The 22,182-nt window shown below is 41.0% G+C and overlaps 1 protein-coding gene across 4 annotated transcripts in view; it reads right to left on the bottom strand.

The window, feature by feature from the left end:
- LOC112824201 (uricase) overlaps nt 1-22,182 on the bottom strand; it is a 34,130-nt gene that overhangs the window by 6,078 nt on the left and 5,870 nt on the right. For all 4 annotated transcript variants that reach the window (XM_073896416.1, XM_025872030.2, XM_073896414.1 and 1 more), the window contains 4 exons: nt 14,883-15,101; nt 11,585-11,701; nt 11,407-11,485; nt 1,076-1,262 (listed from right to left, as the gene is read on the bottom strand). In XM_073896416.1, coding sequence (XP_073752517.1) covers nt 1,076-1,262; nt 11,407-11,485; nt 11,585-11,701; nt 14,883-15,059 — 560 coding nt within the window. In that variant the 5' untranslated portion in view covers nt 15,060-15,101. The remainder of the gene's footprint in view (nt 1-1,075; nt 1,263-11,406; nt 11,486-11,584; nt 11,702-14,882; nt 15,102-22,182) is intronic.

The following is a 22,182-nucleotide window of genomic DNA, read 5'->3' as shown; positions in this document are numbered from 1 at the left end:
TGATCCACACTAAGTCCCTCTCCTTAGTAGGAGGCCCAACAAAGACCCTGATTCTGCCATGTTCAATTTTGTGCTCTTTCCAACAGAAGTACATCAGCGTGCAGCCAATGGGGAACACTTAAAATAAAAAAGGAAAAAGAAGATTGAAGTGAGGTTCTCTGTAAGCATTTTCAAACCCATCACATAATAAAAGGAGTAGAGCAAAACTACACCAGTGGGAGGAAGCTACCAGGGGGCAGATTCCAGCTTATCAGAAAGTAACGTTTCTAACAATTAGAACTTCAGCAGACGAATGAGATGCCTGGTTAAAAAGCAAACTCAGAGTCCAGAGGCCTAATTACTGCTTGTCAAGGATATTATAATAATAATCACACCTTTACGTTGTTAAGGCATTTATCATTTATAAAATACTGCTTCTGTGAATATCGTCTCATTCTGAGTTTAGCCTACAGTGACCACCTGTCCCAGTTTGCCTATGACCAAGGGGTTTCCTGGGACATGAGACTTTTAAGTATCAAAATCAGAAAAGTCCTTCGCAAACTGGGATGAGTTGGTCATCCTCACGTAGCCCTCTCTGCATCTACTATGAGGTAGTAAACCCAAATATCATTAGCCTCGCTTGATACAGTGATTCTTAAAGTGTGGCTCCTGGGCCAGGAGCATCAACATCAGCTGGGAGCTTACTAGAAATGTAAGTTCTCAGGCCTCACCCCAGACCTACAGAATCAGAGCCTCTGGAGGTGAGCCCAGTAATCTGCATTCTAGCAAGCCCTCCAGGTGATTCTGATACACAATAATGTTTGAGAACTGATGTAATCAATTGAAAAACAGAGGGTCAGGGAAATTAGGTGATCCATTCAAGGTCATTTTAGCTAATAGCATCTAGGATTTCAGTGCAGATTTACTAATTTAAATCAAGAGCATTGTCTTTCTGCTATCCAACAGAAGGACTCTGAACAGTGGGGAGGTTGACTTGGATGGCCTCTAAGTTTCCCTTTCAGATAGAAGAGTCTATGACCTTGGGGCCCCTGGGAAGAGGGCAGAGGTGGTGCCAGGCCCTAGCACAAGCTCATACCAAATAGCATCAAAATCCATGTCTCTGCACCGGTGATAGCGCCATTTGCAGTATACTTGGGTGGCAAAACACCGGTCCTTCACCTCAGGGAGGGTGGTGAACTGGTCCTTGATGAATCCTTCAAATCCAGACTGGGTCGTTTTCAAGACCTTGAGGTCTTTGATTCCAGAATGAATGACTGGAGGTCCTGTTTTAAGTAAAAACGCAAGAAGGAATAAGGTCATAAAATAGTGTCTTCTTACTGATACCTAGCTCTAAGGATCTGGGCCATTAAAACATGGTGCACTATTTGAACAAATAACTACCTCACTGCCCATATTTTCTGTCTCCCTGTCTCCTCTGAAGTCCAAGTGATGAGGATGGTGTGCCTTTCTCTCTATCTGGATTCCATGACTCCCCACCTTTCTCCAGCCCTAGGAGAACTGAAGGTTGGAGACTAAACCTTCTTGTTGTGTTGAAATGAACACCTTCCTCTCAGCTACACGTATAGGTGACTTCTAGGCCAAATACCTTCTACTTTTTGAGCTCTCCTTTACTCAACAGATAATCATGCTGATTAGTAAGCTCCTCCAGAACAGTTCTTCTGTTTGCTACTCTGACTGCCTTTATGCGATAGGGGAGAGTTAGTCCTCATGTTGATCATCTACACTGGGTGATGGCTCCAATGATCATCAGACCCTCAGTTCTCTTGTGGTCATGAGCTCACTGAAACCAGACGACTTCATGAATGGGTAGCATTGCGGACCTGGCTCAGCCTAAATAGAGAGTGGGACGATGAGGCAGTGACCCATAGGGCATAGATCTGCCTAAATGAATACCCATAACAGCTTTTGGTTTGGGCTGAAGGAGAAGGGACAAAGTTGGTTCATGGGGACCTGGGGGAGAGAGGGCAGAGTTGGCAAAAATGGAGGGGATGATAAGGCTCTCCTGCAGTCCCTGACAGCATGAGGTGAATGAGGAAGGTGGAGGGATAATAGGTATAATCTGAAGAAGCTATTTACTTGTGTACCAGGCAGGTCTAGCTTGGGGCCCAGGACAGGTGGGGCACAGAGTTAGTGAGGGGAAGATTCTCTCTTCTTCTATGTGGAACACACTGTAGCTCCAGCAGTTTGGTGAAGCCTGAATAGAACATGGCACCAGGTGACATACTGGGAAATCCCAGAGTACAATGTTCTGTAGAAAGCATCATTCTTCCCAAAGAGCAGGGACAATGAGCACAGCCAATGCTGAGCAGAGCCAGTGAAGCAGTAGTGGTACCCAATGGGTGCAAACTTCTCCCTAAACACGTGTGAAACAGACCTCCAGACTGTCAGGAGGTGGGAGAGTTTGGAGGGATCCAGCAGTTTTGTAATGAGAGAACTACAAGGCCAGAAAAATTCAGGAATTAACATCACCATAGACTTATTTGTGCAGGCTGGTGAGGCTGGATGTTCAGGGCGCACTTGGGTACAAACCCCGAGTGGCATGGTGCCATGACAGGATGACTAAGGTCATCTCTTTTCAGTCTTGAAGTTAGGCCTGATTAATATCTCTCTTTCCTGGCTGGTTTGGTGTATAACTCAAGGGCCAGAGGCATCAAGCATCACTATGTTGTACATGGTTTTAGTTGAAGGACAAGAATATAATTCTATCCTCAGTTAAAATCCAGGGCAGCTCTTAATAACCCAATAGTTTACATCTTCTCAAGTTACTGTGGTTAACTCAGGAGTTGTGGAGTTTAGAAGTAGGTAAATAATGACTATATTTTGATATTTTCCCAGCCACATGTGTACATCTACCAAAGATAGCGATGGCCAGTGGCTAGTGGTAGATCAGTTGATTAAATAAGGTCTTCTGGTCGGAGTGTTCCAGGATAATGAGGCAAAACCGAAATGATATTTGTTTAACATTCTGAAGTCCTCTTTGGAAACTACATCTGAAGAAGGATCAAGAGAAAGGCACTAGCAATGACTGCATGCTTTAAGTTGGCTTGATGTAACAGATTTTAGATGTATGAAGACATAGTTCTACAAAATCAGCATTTCTAAATGCTGTGTAGAGCTGATCCAAGTGAGTCTAAGTTTAAAATCCAAGAGGATTGTAGAAGCAATCAATAAGTATCTATTGAATGAATGAGTGAATGCATGCAACAAGATTGATGCACATCAAAGAATAAATATTTCACAGCTAGTCTCTTTTTTTTCTAGACAGTTCTCCTCCATCAATCTTTACCATTTCCCTTCCTGATCACACCCACCAAACTATAATAGACAGCATGGCAGGGGAGGCGGAGGACATCGCCATTAGCTGAGAACATCTGGACTATTGGCAAGCGTTCAGTTGCTGCCTTTTTCAGTCTTTATTTTACTTAATCCTCGCAATTCTATTAAGCATTTTTAGACAGGAGACTTTCAGTCATTTGCTCATAGTCACGTGGCTAGAAACTGGTAGGCGTGGAATTTGAACTCAGCACTTCATTATTTCCTCCTTTTTGGATCCCCTTCCCCATCCCCACGATGTTTTCCCCTTCCTTTAACTCTCCTCATTTTTTTTTTTTTACAATAAGAGGCCTTTCCAGGAGACAAGAAGGCTGCCACCTTCCCTTCCACAATGTTCTTTGAGAGCCTCAGACAGAATCCCCAGCCTGAAAAATACCATCTCCATTGATCTGAAACAAAAACTTGAAGCATCACTTTTAGAAATGGCCCCTGTGTCTGGAAAACTTTTCATTCCTTAAAAATTTCCTACTGAAATACAAAGACCCCATAAAAAGGTGACTTCTTAAGCCTTTATAAACTAATATAACCTACTTCCAACAGTTATCCCTTCTAAAAAAAAAAGTCCTATAGAAATGAAATGTAGGTTTGCAATAAGGAATGAGGTTAGAACAAGCAGTGGGAATCCTTGAGGGGGGGATAAAGAGAGAGTCAATGAGAACCAAAGGCAAATTTTACCTATTTTATCTTTCCCTATACAGCTGGACTTTATCACCAACATCCAAGTAAGCCAATAAGACCTTGGCTCCTCCAATGGTCTTAGTCATAAAAGGATTCCCGGGTGTAGTGTTGTTGCATAGTGGTTGAAGTCACAGCCTTCGGACTCAAGATTTCCTGAATTCAAACCTTAGTGCTTTCTGTGCCTCTCCTCCCCTATTTATGAGCACTATTCCCCTCAGAAAATACTTAATCCCTCTCTAACTTGAGTTTCTCATCTTGAAAATGGAGATGATCACCATACCTATTTCCTATAATTGATAGATGTCTGAGATAATATCTGTAAAGTGCTTATTAGAATGGCTGCCCCACAGAAAAGGCTTTCTAAAAGCTATCATGATTTTGCAATAATTGACTTTTTCTTATCAACTTTAACTACCTGTGAATGTTTCCCATGTTTTACAAAGGCTCATTGGGTTCTGAAAACTACTTCTGACATGCCATCTCTGTCCACCTCCAACCCTGCGATGAGATTTATTGATCTCTGGGGAGTGTCAGTTCTGCTAGGCAAATTTTAAATGATCTATTTTCTTGCTAGAATCTGAAAATGAAGAAAAAGTTGAATTTTCTAATGTGTTCTGGCCTCAGTTTCACATAGAATAAAATGTTTTTATGTTCCCAAAGACAATTAACCATTGCCACAGTTTTGGCAGAACACAAATCATCTACTCTGGTGCACTCATCATTCTATGAAGAAACAACAACAAAAAACCCCTATTCTCTTTTAATGTGAAAATTTTTTCTTCCTTGGCACACATTAGACACTCTGGATGAAATCAAAGAGCTTATTTTATCTTCTCTGTTGGCGGTGCCCCAGTTTTCTGAACACTGGTACGAACCTGAGCCTTTCAAATTCATGGACCCATCAACTAAAAATATGTTGCCTCACACAGGCTAAAAACAATTCCAATTTATACTAACAGAATTAATTCAACCAAAAGGACTGTCCTTTTCTAGGTTACTTGTCATGAAACCACTTAATCAGCTTTTTTCCTTTTTTTTTTTTGCCATGGTTATAGAGTAATGCAAAAGAAGATTTTTCACATTTTACTTTGCTAGAACATAATCTTTGCTAGCTTTTAGTGTCCTCCTACACACTTAACAGATTGTGGTTTATCTCTCAAAGAAGCATACATCCTACCCCTTAGCTCTCTAAGGGAAAGAAACTCACTGCAAATTAATAGAAAATAAGCCCAATTCCTTACCTACGCATCAGGTGTCACAAAGCACAAAGCTTTATTGAGCCAAGAAAAAAAAAATCCTGTCATGAAGAGGATAATTGCTTCCATGTTTAACACCTCCAAAAAGGACACAAATAGCTAAAAGGAGGATATTTTAAAACTATATTAAATCATTCTAGTAGAAAAACCTCAAACTTGTGAAGTGCTAGAGAAAGTGAAGATTAAATATCATTTGTCTTTGAGAGTCCATTTCACTCATGCAGGGAGAATGCAAGGTACCTCCGTGCAACTCTGGATGGGGAAAATGTGTCAGCCAGGTGGAAGGAAGTTAACTGGGCTTTTGTACAACGAGGTTGTGATAGAGATGATTTAAAAAAAAACCTTGTGTGTACTAAAAAATGAGACTCATCTTTTGGAGAAACTGAAGAGTGTTTCTGTCCTGATATCAAAAAGGACATACACAGCCTTCTTGGCAATGGGCCGTCTCTGTCCTGAGTCTCCAGATCCTCCCTCTCACTTCTGCCGCCTGCAGAGCCTCTGAAATTACTCTCCTCTAGGACTTCAGTTTCATCACCCCTCCTTCCTTGAGACCACCTCCAAGGCCCTACTGGTCTCCGTGTCAATAGATTTTTTTTTTTTTTTTTTACTTCCAGAAGACAATATCTCTTAGCTGACATGTCTTCTCCATCTACCATTCCTCTACTTGGCAATGCCTTAGCTGAATTTTTATACTTACTGTCAGATTGGGAGGAATTTGATTCTTAAAGAATTGTGAGTTATAAATCAAATACTGCACAGGTCTGGGGGGCAATTTAGTCCAAATTAGTGACTCAACCATCTCAGCAACTTCAAGACTTGGCTACGCTTATCGTTCAGGGAGACACATGAGAGAAAGAGTTTGTAGGATCCAGGTTCCCTAGAATGCCTGAACCAACGACTTGCATCACACATGCAGAACCTAGCTCTTCTCTCAGAGTTTGGCAAGTCACAAACATAACATTTGTCATCCCTTTGGGTGAACAAATTTCTCTCTCTCTTCCAGATTCTCCCTTGGAACTAACAGACTTTGAAACAGGTAAAAGTACACTTAATGATGTAGCTTTCAAAGATCCGCTAGGAAAATAGTGTAATGGGAGTTTTACAGCAATTCTAGGGCCTAAAATGGTGCTCGAGATTCAGTAGGCTTTCTATAAATGTGTGTTCAATTGATAAGAAAGAATCCAGTCCTTTAGTTACATATCCTGCTGGGAAGAGTCCCTATTGGGAGTTGCATGGTTGAATGTGTGATTAAGTGCATGTGTTTGAGTGGGCAGAATTCTCACCAACTAGCTAGCCCCTCACCAAAAGCCTTACTTACAAGTTTGTAACAACAGTCTTTGCCATGTGAATTGGGGTTTGGAGGGGCAGGGGTAGATACCCATTATTGTCTTCAGTTAGGCCTATGCAAGGGCATTTCTTATGATAATGCTTGTTCATTGACTTACCTCAAAATACCTGCAGTTTTAGCTCTTGGATAATAAGCAAATTAAGAATTAAACTTTGCTACCCTAAGATCATAGATCCTTACTTTCCAAAGAGGGACAGAGTACAAATGTCATTTTTATGTACACAACACTGGCAGATACACATACTCATATATGCGTCCACACACATACTGCATACACTTAAGGCAACAGATCCCTCTTCCCCTACCCTGATCCCTGCCAGCCCTGCATGATATTCAGAGGGACGCTGGACTCTAGATGAGTCAAGCTGGGGCTTCTGGGAACACCACCATAAGGACTGGAGTACCCTGAAGCATTGAGGCTTTCCGCAGAAAGAAAAAGCTTTCGCCTTATTATGGTGACTAGTTTTTCCATTCTGCAGCAACCAGGTGACTAGAATTCAGGCTGACGATAGCTTCCAGTAATTCCTGGAAAGAACAAGGGTGTAAAGAGTAGACGGTTTTCTTCTTATGGTCAGCGGAGACCTAACCTTGGCCACTCGATTTCCACTTCCAGGCCCTGCTAAAATATTCTTTTGGAAGTCACCAGTGACCCATTTGCCAAACTGCACATTTATTCTTCAGTCTTCTTTCAGTCCAAACTTCTGAACCTTCCTGTGGCAAACACTGCTTGCTGTTTACTAAATCTGTTTCCTCTTCCTCCTGGGTACCTGGGTAGACTACATTTCCCAGCCTCCATTGCAGTTGGGTGTGGCTGTGTGATTGGGTTCTCTCCAGTAGAAGTGCTGTGTGCTAGTCTCAGGCCTGGTGTTATGCTTGAGGGGTTTTGCCTCCTCCTTTTGCTCCTCCAAGCTCTTTTCTTCTCCTGGTTGTCTGGTAAGGGGATCTACTCTCAAGGTGACCCCAAAAAGTAAGGATTAAAAAAATGTAAGGTTGCATCAACCTGGATTCCTGAATAACTTCCTGGAGCAGAGCATCACCCCAACGCATGCACGCACTCACGCGCGCGCGCGCGCACACACACACACACACACACACACACACACACACACACTGAACTGGACTTTTACAAAAAGCAGTGAGCTTCTTGTATGGAGCCAATACATATGAACCTGTGTGTTATGTATCCTGTTATCCTAACACGGTCCCTGATTTCTTGAAATGTATTTTTGTTTTAATTCCATGACACCACTCTCTCCAATCTTCCTTCTCTCTCTCTGTCCTTTCTTCCGTCTGACTTTTCAGACTGCCCAACCCATAAACTGGGGAATTTCCCCCAGTCCTCTCACTTTTCTCCTCTCATTTCACTTGTTTTCCTGAAATGGCTCCTTCTTGCCCACAGCTTCACCCACCATCAGTCTGTTGATGGTCTCCAAATCTACCTCGATCCCTTATTACCCTCATTCACCAGCTTCCCCCGGAACACTTTTTCATCATATGTGTTCTCCTCAGTCAGTTCCTGCGAGCCCCCAGCTTTAGGGCAACTTTAACCTCTCCTTCTCTACCTTCCACCCCTACCCAACCCCTCACACACATTCAGTACCCTTGAGAAATGCCTCATATAATGCCCTCCCCATCTCTACTTCTCACTGCCTGGGATCCGACTCCATCATTTCTCCATCTCTGCAACAAGGTCCCAAATTTCTCACTACTGCCTGTTTCATCCAGGCAGTGCACAGTAACCTTGGTCAGAATTACTGAATGGTACATACACACACACACACACAAAGACCTTTCCCGGGTCTCTATGGCCATCCTAAATAATAATACTAGTAGCTTTCATTTAAGGAGTACTTCCTATGTGCCAGGTACTGTGCTAAAATGCTTTATATTAATATTTATCTCCTTTAATTCTCTGGGCCAGTGAGGTGATCACTGTTATCATCATCTCACAAATGAAAACCAATGAGGTAGCATAAGTAACTTTCTCATAGTCGCAAAGTTATTAAGTAGTGGAGCTCAAATTCAAATATAGCGTAGTCAGATTCCAACACCTATGGCTTTACCACCATGCAAAACTGCCTCCAAGTTAGACCAATCTTGCTAGCATGCTACACAAGGCCCTTCCAAATCCAGCCCAAATCAATCTCTTCATTTTCATCTCAGCTCCTTACATTCTAAGAACTAGACCCTTTAAACTTGCTACTATTCCTCAAATGCTTTGCCCTTTAAAACAAAAATTACTTGCCCAGGGTGGTGGTCAGCAAAAGGCAGATGTCCAAAATATTTTAGTTTCCCTCCTCCACTCCTTCATAGGTCCTACCCATGTACATTCTATTTCTTCCACCTGTAATTTTCTTTACCCTTCTATGCCCAGCACATCCTGAATCATTTTTCAAAAGTCAGTTGGAATATTTCCTCCTCCCCTGTCAAGCCTTCCAGACTACCCTGGGAAGAGTTAGGTTTTTGCACCTCTTTGCCTTCCTCGCATAACTTTGATTCCTTCATTGTGATTTTTAGCCCCTGATATTGCAATAAATCTTTCTATAAGTCTATCTCCTGCTATTCATCTACTGTAAACTCACTAGGGCCAAGCAATGTCTTTTTCACCTCTGAATTTACAGCCCTAGGATACATAAAAAGTCCTCAAAATCCAATTGTTGAATGAATAGTATTTCAATGAATCACATAAACATATTTCATTCATGTTCTCATTTTTTAGTTAGCTCTCCCCAAATCTAATTCTAGCCCCTACTATTATTTTACATACTTGAAAGTCAAAAGAGGGATATACTAAATATTGCAAAATCACTTATGATTTGGTTTAGAGCTATGCTAATTAATATGGTAGTGCTAGCCCCACGTGGCTCTTAAGCACTTGGAATATGGGAAGTGTGAACTGAGATGGCTTGTAAATATAAAATACACCCAGGATTTCAAAGACTTAACTTTTTAAAAAGAATGTGAAATATTTCATTAGTAATTGATATTTATAACATATATAATGGGGCATTGCGGATATATTGGATTAAATAAAATATATTATTAAAATTAATTTCTTTTTTCTTTCCTAATGTGACTACCAGAAAATTTTAATATTACATATGTAGCTTGCATTATATTTCTGCTGGACAGTGCTGTTTAGAATTTATAATTTTTTGAGGCTAGTCCGTGTGGTTTGGGTAAGAAAACCCTGGTTTGGGAGGCAGGAAACATTTTTTTCTCTTTCTCTCCCAAAGTCACATGCAAAAGGAAAGAAGGAAGGAAGGAAGGAAGGAAGGGAGGGAGGAAGGAAGGAAGGAAAGGATGGAAAGAAAGAAGGAACGAAGGAAGGAAGGAAGGGAGGGAGGAAGGAAGGAAGGAAGGAAAGAAGGAAAGAAGGAAAGTTACATTTCAACTAACAGCTCAGTCAGCAAGTCAATATATCACATGGCTAAGCATTTGGGGGATTAAAAAATCATTATCTCTTCAACTTAATTTAACAACTAGTTATTAAGTCTCCTGTATAGGACAATAATTACACAACTGTTAATTAAACACTGAGAAGGCTATGGCTGTGCCTGGAATTTAATACAGATAACGAAAATTATTAAACCACAGCTAATACAATAGAACTTTCTAAGGGAAGGCATTATCCAATAGAATTCCAAAGGGACTTATATTTTATTAACTTTGTAATATTTCCAACATTTATGAGATGCTACCTCCAATTCTTACTGAAGAGAGCTAGAGAAGAGCGAGAAGGAGATACAGCAAAGGAAGGGAAGGGAAGGGAAGGAGAGAAGAGGAGAAGAAAGGGAAGAATCTTTGAAAAGGGAAAAAGTTCAGAGTCCACGTTCTCAATTTATGATGATCATGAAAGTTTTTTTTTTAAAGATTTTATTTATTTATTTGAGAGAGAGAGAGAGACAGCGAGAGAGGGAACACAACAAGCAGGGGGAGTGGGAGAGGGAGGGAGAAGCAGGCTCCCGCGGAGCAGGGAGCCCGATGCGGGGCTCGATCCCAGGACCCTGTGATCATGACCCGAGCCCAAGACAGACGCTTAATGACTGAGACACCCAGGTGCCCCAAAAGTTTATTTTTATTAGGATAGAGACCTATCTACCACGTTTGGCTCCAAGGTTCTTAGAGGTCCTCTACTCTAACTCATAACCAATTATTAAACTCTGCTCTGACCATCTCAACCAAGCAGTGGGAGACAAGCTTTGGGAATTTTGATATTTGCTATGTTCAGTCATCAGTACTAACAAGGTCTATATTGTAATTATGTTCCTCAGTTAAGTTTTAAATTTCTTAGTAAATAGAAAGAATTATATCATTGTCATTGCTATTTAAATGGGGTTCATTCTATAGTAATTATAATAATATCAGTGGTCTTATTATGAAAATAAAATGTCAGGGAAACTCGATTGTTATTTACTGGCTATTTCCTACAAAGTTTGTTATAATTATAGCATGGTATTGTACAAAAAGTACCGGTCAGAAAATTCAGAGATTTGGGGTTCTGTCAGCCTGGACCTTTTTTTCCCTCACCTCAGAATCAGATGATAAAAATGATCTACCTTATTCAACCCCCAGATTTGTTGCAAAATGTATTATTTCATTTTTACACTAGGATAAAAAGCAGATAGTTTTTAATTGTACTCCAGAGTCACAATGCTCATTTCCATCTCAGATTTAAATGCCTTCAAAATTCTCTACAGTTTTCCTCAATGCTAATAAACAGAATTGTTTAGAAGAATAAAATATTGAAATTGCTATTGCAGAATCAAAACATGAAAAATATTTTCTCACCACCCCTCATCTGTTCAACCTCACAGAAGTGCGTTCCAGTGGGAGTGTGAATAAATGCATGGACATGCTTAACTCCATTCTGAAAATTAGAAAAAAAAATTGTTTCCAGTAAAATTTCAGCATATGTCATAAAGCCAATTTCTTTAATTAAGCTGACAGCACAAATAACTGAGGTAACCTTTTCAAAACGCTTCCAAGGGACTTCTTCCACATAGACTTGAGTTCGGATGACATGGTTAAAAGAAGAAAGAAAATGCTCACAGATGTTCATTGCAAAAGTTTCTATGCTTTTGATCTGTAAAAGGAAACAAAATGGTAATGATCAGAAACAACTGCCTCATTTAAAAATAATTTTTAAATACCCATGGAGTTCTCTCTCCTGTTCAAATGTTTCTTTAGAATCAGAGAAATAGAGATTTTGAAAGACTCTGGAGAGGTGAATTGGCCCCTATCTCGATTTTTCACAACGTCTTCTAAGTGTGAGTTAATACATCGCCATTACCAGGTGAGACTGTCCTGTTTTTAAAAGAAACCTGTTTTGCAGGAAGAAATGTGTCAGTGGATGAGCAAAATGAAACTTAACATTTAGATTCTCCTTATGGTGAGCTCAGTCATCACCCACCCCAACTACAGTACCACAGTATACTCCAAAGTGCTCTGGTATCTTTATGACATTGGCCAATGGACCTCCCAGTTTCCCAAGGAAAAACATTAATGTAGAACCACTTCTGCTTCTTTGCTTTGCAAACAGGCCTTCTATGGACCATCCCCAGCTCTCCACCCCATAAAGCAGCTCCCTACTTTCACGCAAATTCTTCATAATAATCTTTAGACAATGGGTTATGGTCTTAGCACAGTCTACAAATGATTTATGTCTGTGCCTAAGGTGGACTGTTTGTACAGGTTTCCCCAGGATAGTTCTGTTTTATGCCTCTTTAGCATCTTATTTCACTCTCAGAAGTGTCCTAGTTTAGAAAACAAAAATACTAACTCAAAAAGATGTATGCTCATTGCAGCATTATTTACAATAGCTAAAATATGGAAACAATTTAAGTGTCCATCAGTGGATAAATGGATAAAGAAAATGTGGTGTGTGTATACATATATATATTTATTTATTTATATTTATGGTTTATATTTATTATTTATACCATATTTATATGGTATATATATGGTGTATATATATTTTATATATATATAATGGAATATTATTCAGCTATAAAAAATGAAATCTTTGTATTTGTGATAACATAGATCATAGATGAACCTTGATGGCATTATGCTAAGTGAAATAAGTCAGGAAAAAACAAATACCATATGTTCTCACTTATATGTGGAATCTAAACAAAACAAAAACAAACAGAAAAAAATCAAGCTCATAGATATAGATAACAGAATACTGTTTGCCAGGCGAGAGGGGGTGAGCAAAATGGGTGAAGAGAGTCAAAAAGTACAACCTTCCAGTTATAAAATAAATAAGTCAGGGGGATACAATGTACAGCACAGCAAATACAGTTAATAATACTGTGTTGCCTATTTGAAAGTAGCTAAGAGAACAAATCTTAAAAGTTCTCATCTCAAGAAATAAATATTTATTTCCCCATATACACAAATATCAAATCATTATGTGGTACACTTGAAACTAATATAAAGTTTTATGCCAATTATACCTCAATTAAAAAAAATCAAAAGAAAAAAATGTCTTGGTTTGGATAAGAAATTATATGGTCATTCTACATATAATGAATAAATTCTAATTGTTTTTAATACCCAGGTCCATTCCATCACTTTTCTGTATCTCTCACACAGTGCAAGAAATACAAGAATCTGTGTTACCTGGTCCTCTTCTATAGCTCAAGACGAAAGCCTATTTTCAATTTAATTTTTCAAGAGAGCAATGCCTTTGTCCATAGTCATGTTTTGTTTTGTTTTTTTATTATGTGATGTTAGTCACCATACAGTACATCATTAGTTTTTGATGCAGTGTTCCATGATTCATTGTTTGCGTCCATAGCCATGTTTATGCTTGCTGGGCCACTCTGATTAGCAAGAGAAAGGTTCAGCAGGGAGGAAGGCCTTGCAGAAATTATATTTCAATTAATCTGTTCATTTCATGCATTCTGAGTGTGCATTCATGCAAAAGCATGAGAAAAGAAGTTTTCCAGTCTACATGTCTTGTCTTTTTAGACTTCTTAGCAAATAGGAAAATTATCTTGCTGAGTGAAATAAGTCAATCAGAGAAAGACACGTATCATATGATCTCACTGATACGAGGAATTCTTAATCTCAGGAAACAAACTGAGGGTTGCTGGAGTGGTGGGGGATGGGAGGGATGGGGTGGCTGGGTGATAGACATCGGGTAGGGTATGTGCTATGGTGAGCGCTGTGAACTGTGCAAGACTGTTGAATCACAGACCTGTAGCTCTGAAACAAATAATACATCATATGTTAAAAAAAAAAAAAGGAAAAAGAAGAAGATAGCAGGAGGGGAAGAATGAAGGGGAGTAAATCGGAGGGGGAGACGAACCATGAGAGACGATGGACCCTGAAAAACAAACTGAGGGTTCTAGAGGGGAGGGGGGTGGGGGGATGCGTTAGCCTGGTGATGGGTATTAAAGAGGGCGCGTTCTGCATGGAGCACTGGGTGTTATACGCAAACAATGAATCATGGAACACTACATCAAAAACTAATGATGCAATGTATGCTGATAAACATAACATAATAAAATAAAAATAAATAAATAAATAAATAAATAAATAAATAAATAAATAACATCTGCATGCCTGTGCAAAAAAAAAGAAAAATTATCTTGAGTTGCCCAGAAATCTGCTAGTGCTCCAACACAGCTTCACTCACACTTAAAGAAAGTGGAAGGTGAAGTGTTAAAATAGCAGATTCTATCCGCTTCAAGACCCTTTTGAAGAGTGCACTTACCACAATATACAGATACTGAGTGGTCATGGAGTTGGGAAAATTAGGAAGGCATCAAAAGTTGGGCAAATATATTTTGAAATATATCTTATACTCAAGATTTTCTTCTATAGTAACAGCAGGAAGAGAAATGGTACTTTTTTCTATAAATGTACACCATTCTAAATTAGCTAGAGGAATCAAAGAAATGTATGACAAAAATGTATAAAATCCTATTCTGAAATCCTCCCAGGGCCTTGATTTGCCAATGATCCTAATTAAGAGAGAACATGTAAATTTGTCAGATAGGATTCTCTTCCTAAAAGATGTAGTAAGTTGAGAACCAAAAAAGAGAAGAAGTGAGGTTAAGAAGAAGAAGAAGAAAAAAAAAGCTTTTCTGTAAGGCTGAGAATTTTAGAATAGAAATTTTTAAAAATTGGTGGCTTAAATGTAAAAATAGGGTTAAAAAATAAAGGGAACTTGCAGTAAGCAAATAATACCCTCAGGTTATAGTACAGTGAGTTCTGCATCAAGATAGGCAGCATCTAAGAAGAATGACACCTACCCCTTTAAACTTTGCCAAGACATGAACTGTGTTCTTGATGGTGTCTGTGGGGATGATGTCTGAATTATCTCCATGCACGTAATCTTTTTTGGAGCTCAGAGTAAGTTGCACTGAAGTTGCCACCTCTTTAATGTTGTGGTATTTTCCATCTCGCTGAATATGAAGAACTCTTACCATATCCTTCCCATAGCCAGTTCGGACGAACTCCACCTCATCATTCTACAACAAAAACACAGTCCTCTTATTGAAGACACTTAACGAAAGCAAAAAGTCAACTCCAAGCTCTTAAGCCTTGATTTAATCACATAATTATAAAAGGTGAGAGTTAAGAGTATTTATGAAAGCAAGACTACATCCGACCTTTGAAGAGAAATGGGAACTTTAACGGAGAAAAGAGAATTATGAGAAACAGATGAAAATATATCCCGCTAGCCTGAAGACAGACAGGTAGAGGGCTTTCCTGATAACAATAACTAATGATAACAATAACAGTATCTCCCGGACTGAACTCTTTACTCTGTTTTATTTAATTCCTGCTAACTTAATCCTTGTAACAGCTCTATATATAAACTCATATTATTCCCATTTACAGAGGGAGAAACTGAGGTTCAAAGAGTTTAAGTGACCTGCTCTACTCCACATAGTTCGTGAAGGATAGAGCCAAGGATTCCTAGTCAGATCTGTTGACTTCAGATTTTGTCCTCCGAACCACTGTGTAGACTGCCCTTCTTCTGTTAACATGTTTTGACTATGTTAACTGAGAATAATTATATCCTCTTTTTTTATACTGAGCAATACTCTGGAGAAAACGCCGTGTGATCAATAAAAACAATTTGCAAACTGCTTCTTCTACTTGCTGCCGGGAAGAAGAGTAATTAGTGACAGGGTCCAGATTACCTTTAGGAGGGCAGAGCCAGGGCCATCTGGCTGCAGAGACAGCTATGCTTTTAGCGAAGAAACACTTAATAAAAGCCTGGTGACTGATTGATTAGTAGCCTTATCTGGAGCCCAAGCTCTCACTAGCGAATGCAATCCAACCCCACTGCTAGGATTCAGAAGATTCGTCCCTGGACTTTACTGGTATTTGAGAGAAGAGGCAGGAGGGAGCAGAGGGGCAGAAAACCCTATTTTAGTTAGGGCCAAAATTGAACATTAAAATGGTAATGAAAGCAAAGTGACAAAAATAAAAGTAAATCAGAAACAACATGCAATGAGAGTCTGGGGAGGGTCACAGAGGAACCTCACCTGCTAATGGCACGTAGGCAATATGCTGATGGCAGCCCCAAATTCTGCTTACGTAAAGCGTCACCAGATCCCCAGGGAGGAATCATAAAGTATGAGAGGCGGTCTTAAGTCTCAGGGACAGAGCCTGCTAGGACATGCTGCTGACTGAAGGGACGACTCTTGGAGAGGTCCCTCAAAAGCCTCTGACCCAGTTTTGGAGGGACTTATCTTCAAGAACAGGATCAATAAGACAACACAAAGAGCGGACTTAAAGGATCTTAATAAGAATGATAATATGGACAAGGAAAGAGTCACCGCTTGTGGTTGCAGGGGCTTTGGAATCAGACCAGGTCCAAATTCTGTCTTGCTGTTTATAGCTTTGTGGCTTGCAACAAATAATTTGTTGGCTCTGGCCCTCAGTTTCCCTGGCTGTACAAACGGAGATAACCACCCCTACTTGTAGGAGTTGCTGGTGAGTGTGAAGGTCCCAGCTCAGTTCCTAGTACCTAGTGGAGCAGCGAGGGCCACCCCCAACTACAGTGACCACATCAGGCCCAGCTGCGGGCACAGCAGCGGCAGGGATGGCAAGAGGGACTTTGAGTGAAGGCACCAGGTTTTAGGGTAGAGAGCACTGCTGGCTGCAGTCGGAGGAAGACCCTGACATGACTTTTGAGCCACAGGGATTCCACCAGGGGGAGGGAGGCACTTGGCTGGCCTGGGGCCCCTGGACGGCATGAATGAGGGGCCCGAACCAAAGGTCTCCCAGATCATCCATCAGCTGCAAGACACAGCAGGACTCAACAAATGTGACCCCTCAGTCCTACGCCCTGCCACTAAATACTCAAGCTACAGTAGCTCAGTCTGTGAAAGCAAGTGGTTCCTACATGATACATAGAAAGATTCAATGATAGCCACCCTTCAGGTCCCCAACCCTGCTCACCTCTCCAACGGCATGTCTTGCCACAGCCTATTTCAAACTCTGTTTCAGCTATCCTGAGCTCATTGGGTTTGCCCAGGCTCTGCATGCTTTCTCTGCCTGTAGGCCTTTGAATATGCTATTCCTTCTTCCTTGGGCACCCTTTCTCTTCCTTCCGGCCAACTACCAACCCCTTCACCTGCCGAACTTATTCTAGTCACCCTTCAGGTCTCAGATGCCACTTCCCCTGGTTATCTGCCCAGTTCTTCAGGGCTGGAGTAGGTGCCTCTTCTATATGCTCTGGAAAGAGTTACTGCCTTAGCAGAGCCTTTATCAAATCATGTTCCAATTGCCTCATCATGTGTCTGTTTGTTAAAAAACGGGCGACCATGAAAGCAGAAACCATTCTATCTTAGTTGTCATGGCAACCCCAGTGCTCAGCACAGTGCCTAGAACATAAATAGGTGCTTAACAAATATGGCATGGCTGAATGAATGGTGCACCATCACCTCCACTTCTTGTGTGGTGACATGGAATAGTTAATGAAAATATCCCAAAGATTTCAATACAGAATTGCCACGTCAGCTCAAACCCTGAGCAGGAAGTTCCTCTTCCTGGGAAAGTGGGGAAGGCACCATCAGCTCTCTGATCGCTGCAGCCTGGAGATCACAGGCACAGCTGACTGGAGAATAAAGGCCCGGGAAGGGCAGAATTGAGTGTAGAGAGAGTCAGGGACGCAGCACAAAGTGCTCACAGTGCTAACAAAACTGAGCACTCCACACAGCGCAGCCATCAGGGAGCTCCTGCGTGATGCGTGCAGGAGAGGTCAGCCTTCCTCCCCGAGCTCCCAACCAGGCCTTGGCACCAGAGCAAAGCTTGAGTAATCACATTTACTGGGTAATAAGTCAGAAGAAAAAGGACATAACCATCTGAGGACGGAGCAGAATGGAACAACAGAGATGTGGGATGCCCGAGAGTCTCTTGGCAGGACCTGACAGATAACGGGTCCAGACCAGAAATGAGGCTGTTCTCCTCAATAAGACTTCCCCCATTTCTGCAGGCAGAGACGTCAGAAGTAGGTGCCAGAACCCTATGGTGTAGAAAGCACAGTGTGGTGCAGAGATCCATATCCAAGATAACTGCACAATAAGATAGGAAGGTGGCTGTCATGTGGAGGGTGGGCAGGTGGCTGAGAGGATGGGCTCTGGGCTCTGGAATCAGGCAGCACAGGGGTGAACCTTTGTTCTGCCACCTATTAGCTCTGCACGTGGAGGTGAATTTCTCCATCTATAAAATGGGAATAATGGTAGTGCCCATCTCTCAGGATTGCTGTGAGGATCCTGTGGGAAAAACCACAAAGCACTCAGAAAAGGGCCTGGCAAATAGTGAGTGTTCAATAAATGTTAGCCATAATTATCATTGATAAATAATAACTACATGTCAAATTTTATATCAAAGGGTTCCAATTACTGTTAGAGATAAATACCCAGATTGCACACCAATCCAGAAAGACTGCTGCTATGACAAGGCCTACTTCTGCCTTCATACTTTGGATGTCCTTCCTCAGCCTTGTGTGGCTTCAGGAAACAAAGTTACAAAAGGAAACTCAATTTCCTAGAGTAATACTCTGGATGAGTTACGTAGCTCTACACAAGGAAAATCCCCTTTTCTTAGACATGTCTTGAAAGATAAGAGGATAGAAATCATTACTTACCCGCAAGTAATGTTGGAGACAACACTTTGAGATTGTAAATTAATCTTATTTTTCACTTCTGTAATGAGATCGTGAGCATTCTCTTATTTGCAAGCCATACTGAAAATGATGAAGGCTGTCACTACAGGTCTAGGGGTCCTTAGCCTGGAGTCTGTTAACCCTAGAAGGCCCAGTGGTTGGATTTGAGGTAGAAAATATTAAGAAAGGTTTAAAAAAAAAACTTTTTTAAATTTAAAAATAACTCACATTTTCTCTTCAGTCTTAGAAGAGCTTCTGTAAGCCTTATCTCTTCCCTCCATAACAGAGACAAATACAAAAGGGCTAGCTATTTAGGACCCAACACAGGTATAAAAATCAACTCAGTTGCAGTGCACCATGATGGAAGAACTGTTCATGGAGACAGGCCTCTCTTTCTGTCTTTGGAATGTTCTGGAGAAGTTCTTCCAATTCTGTGCCCAGGTTTTTCCTTTGCCTGACTATTTTCTTGGGTATTCGTGAACAAAAAGATTTCAGAGAAAGATGCTAAACTAATACGAGAAAAAGGAGTACTCATCTGAACAATCTTAATATCACTTTGGCAGATCTTAACAATACATAAGGATAAGAACAACAATGGTGAATCATAACCTTAGAAGCAGCTGGTATTTCTTTTCTTTTCTTTTTCTTTTCTTTTTTTTTTTTTTTTTGGCTGCCTAGGATCTACTAAATGTCAGATGGGAAAATATTGATATCTGGTAGAAAATGTCATGTTGCTTTAGGCTGTAGAGTGGCTTTATTTTTGCTATCAAGGAGGGCTATGCCCTGAGTTATGTTCAAAGTGTGACTCTAAAGGGATTTGTCAAGCAGATGCTTCAAAAACAGTCTAACAAGTCATATGCATAATTATGGTAGAAGGAAGGTGACCTGTTAGCTAATGAAGATTCTATTTACAGGTGCTCAGTGATTTTCATACTTCTGCCTATTACAAAGGAAGTGAAAGTTCAGTCACTAAATGTCAGGGGAAATGCTAATTTTCTTGCCAACCTCTCCATGGCGCCAGTAGCCTTAGGGCTGGGGACTGGAACAAGGCCCTCAGCAGCTTTCTAGCACTGGGGGCGGGAAACGCCACAACAAGGAATTGATGGAGACCTCCAAGAACTCGGTGGGAAGAAAATGTCACTAAAACGCATACACTGAAAGATACCTCTTTCCAAATGTGCAAGTCTTGAGAATAAAAATAACAGTAGTAACCACTTAGTGAGGGTTTCATCTGTGTCAGGAACTGGGCATCTATTATTCCCTCTGATCCTTTACAAGGACCCTGTGAAGTAGGTTATTTTTAATACAAGCTTGACCAAGGGAGATACTAGGGGTTCAATAGCCTGCCAAGGTCACAAAATTACTCCGTGACAGAAGGCAGGAGGAGAACCCCACCCATTTGCCCCTGAATAACAGGCTCTTCCCCACTACAGGCAGAGCCCCCATCACCCCCTGGATGGCCAGCCCACTCTTTAGGGAGAGAAGGGATATAAGAGGGAGGGAAACGGCCATGCAAACTTGAGTTTCTATACCATTTTTTAAATTCCATTCATTGGAATCTACATTATCTTATCTATTCCTCCCCAGACCCCTGCAATTTAAGAGGAAGAATCCCTATTTGGATATAAAGTGAGCTGCCCAAAGCTATAGGGCTACCAGGCAGACCCGGGCCATGGACAGAGCCCTGCTGAGACTGAAAAGCCGTATTCTGCTTACACTGAACCAGCCAGAACTTATCGACCCCCAGAGAGACCCCAGTCCAAGCCGTCCCTTTTTTCTAGAACGGAAGTCATTGGTTTAAATTGCAGGGGAATTCTCTGCTCTGATCGATTCTGAGTGTATGGCTAGGATGTTTAAGTAGTGAAGTAAGGGGAGAATGAAAAGCTCATTGCCCTTGGGGGCAGGATGAAAATTCAGCTTCCAGTCTTCAGTAACAGGCACTCCATTTGAGTCAAACATTGACTTTTATCTGGGCAAGGACGACTATAAACATGAGCGATGTAGGTGTATTTGTGGTCATTAAACCCATATCACCAAAGGACAGTTTTTAGTCCATCAGCAAAGATAAAGACAGAACAGTGTCACAGAAGAACAGGAAACAAGGAGGGAAGGAACCAGCATTTAATAAGCATTCGTCATGTGCCAGAGGCTATGCACACAGCCCCTCACTGAATCCTGAGAGCACTCTTTGAAAGCACAGATCATGAGCCTCACCTTGAGGGAAGGAAGCTGACAGTGTTGAGGTTAAATAGTTTGGTCAAAACCACATGGCTGTTGTGGGGGCACTTGGCTGGCTCAGTTGGTGGAGCAGGCAACTCTTGATCTAGGGGTTATGAGTTCGAGCCCCATGTTGGGTATGGAGATTACTTAAACATAAAATCTTAAAAAAAAAAAAAAAAAAAGCCAAAAACACAAGGCTTTTTTTTTTTTAAGATTTTTTATTTTTATGACACAGAGAGAGGGGGGACAAGGGGGGAGAACCAACAACAGGGGGGGGGGGGGGCAGCAGAGGGAGAAGCAGGCTCCCCGCTGAGCAAGGAGCCCGATGCAGGACCCTGGGATCATGACCTGAGCCGAAGGCAGATGCTCAACCAACTGAGCCACCCAGGTGCCCCAAAAACCACAAGACTTTTGAGAGGCAGGGCCAGGCATGGAACCCAGGCCTGCCTGATTGTTTTCACTACACCCAGCTGCCTTTTTGACATAACATTGCAAGTTCTTTAAAATTGGATTTTGCCTGCATACTCATTTCTATTTATTTATCTGTTTAGATTTAATTCATTATGAATTCCACATAACCCCAGAATAGAAACCTCTGAAATCGTTTTCATTCAATCCATTCATTCATCGATATTTCTTTAGCTCCTTCTAGGTGATAAGCACCAGGGTAAGTGCTAGAGATACAATAGCAAACCAGGCAGACATTGTTCTGCCCTGATAGGGATTATACATTAGAAGTTTATACCCTTCACACTAGAACAAACCTTTTCAGTAAAAAATCAAGAAGTTCATATTTTAGGCTTTGCAGACCATACAGTCTCTGTTGCAACTACTCAGCTCCGCCATCACAGCGCAAGTAGTTATACATAATACATAAATGAATGGATGTTGCTGTGTTCCCATAAAACTTTATTTACAAAAACAGAGTGGGCCAGATTTGGCTTGAGGACCCCGGCTCTTAAGAAGTCTCAGAAACATAACCAAGTAATTAGAACACATTGTGATAATTACTCCCATTGAAAAAAATACAGTGAACCCTGGGATACCTAAGCCAGATTGAGGGACATCAAGGATAGCTTCCAGGAGGGCCTGGCATCCACAAAGCTATGAATGATGAATAGGAATTAACAAAATAAAATTTTCTGGCCTTCTTCCATTAATTCTACTTATGTTTTCCTTTAACAACATTTTTCATAAACAATTCTTTG

Source organism: Callorhinus ursinus, unplaced genomic scaffold, assembly GCF_003265705.2.
Source record: "Callorhinus ursinus isolate GAN/ISIS: 27379988/994484 unplaced genomic scaffold, GSC_fseal_2.0 scaffold9, whole genome shotgun sequence".
NCBI classification, from domain to species: domain Eukaryota; kingdom Metazoa; phylum Chordata; class Mammalia; order Carnivora; family Otariidae; genus Callorhinus; species Callorhinus ursinus.
The sequence above is the reverse complement of the archived record's forward strand: the minus strand, read 5'-3'. Positions and strand labels throughout refer to the sequence as shown.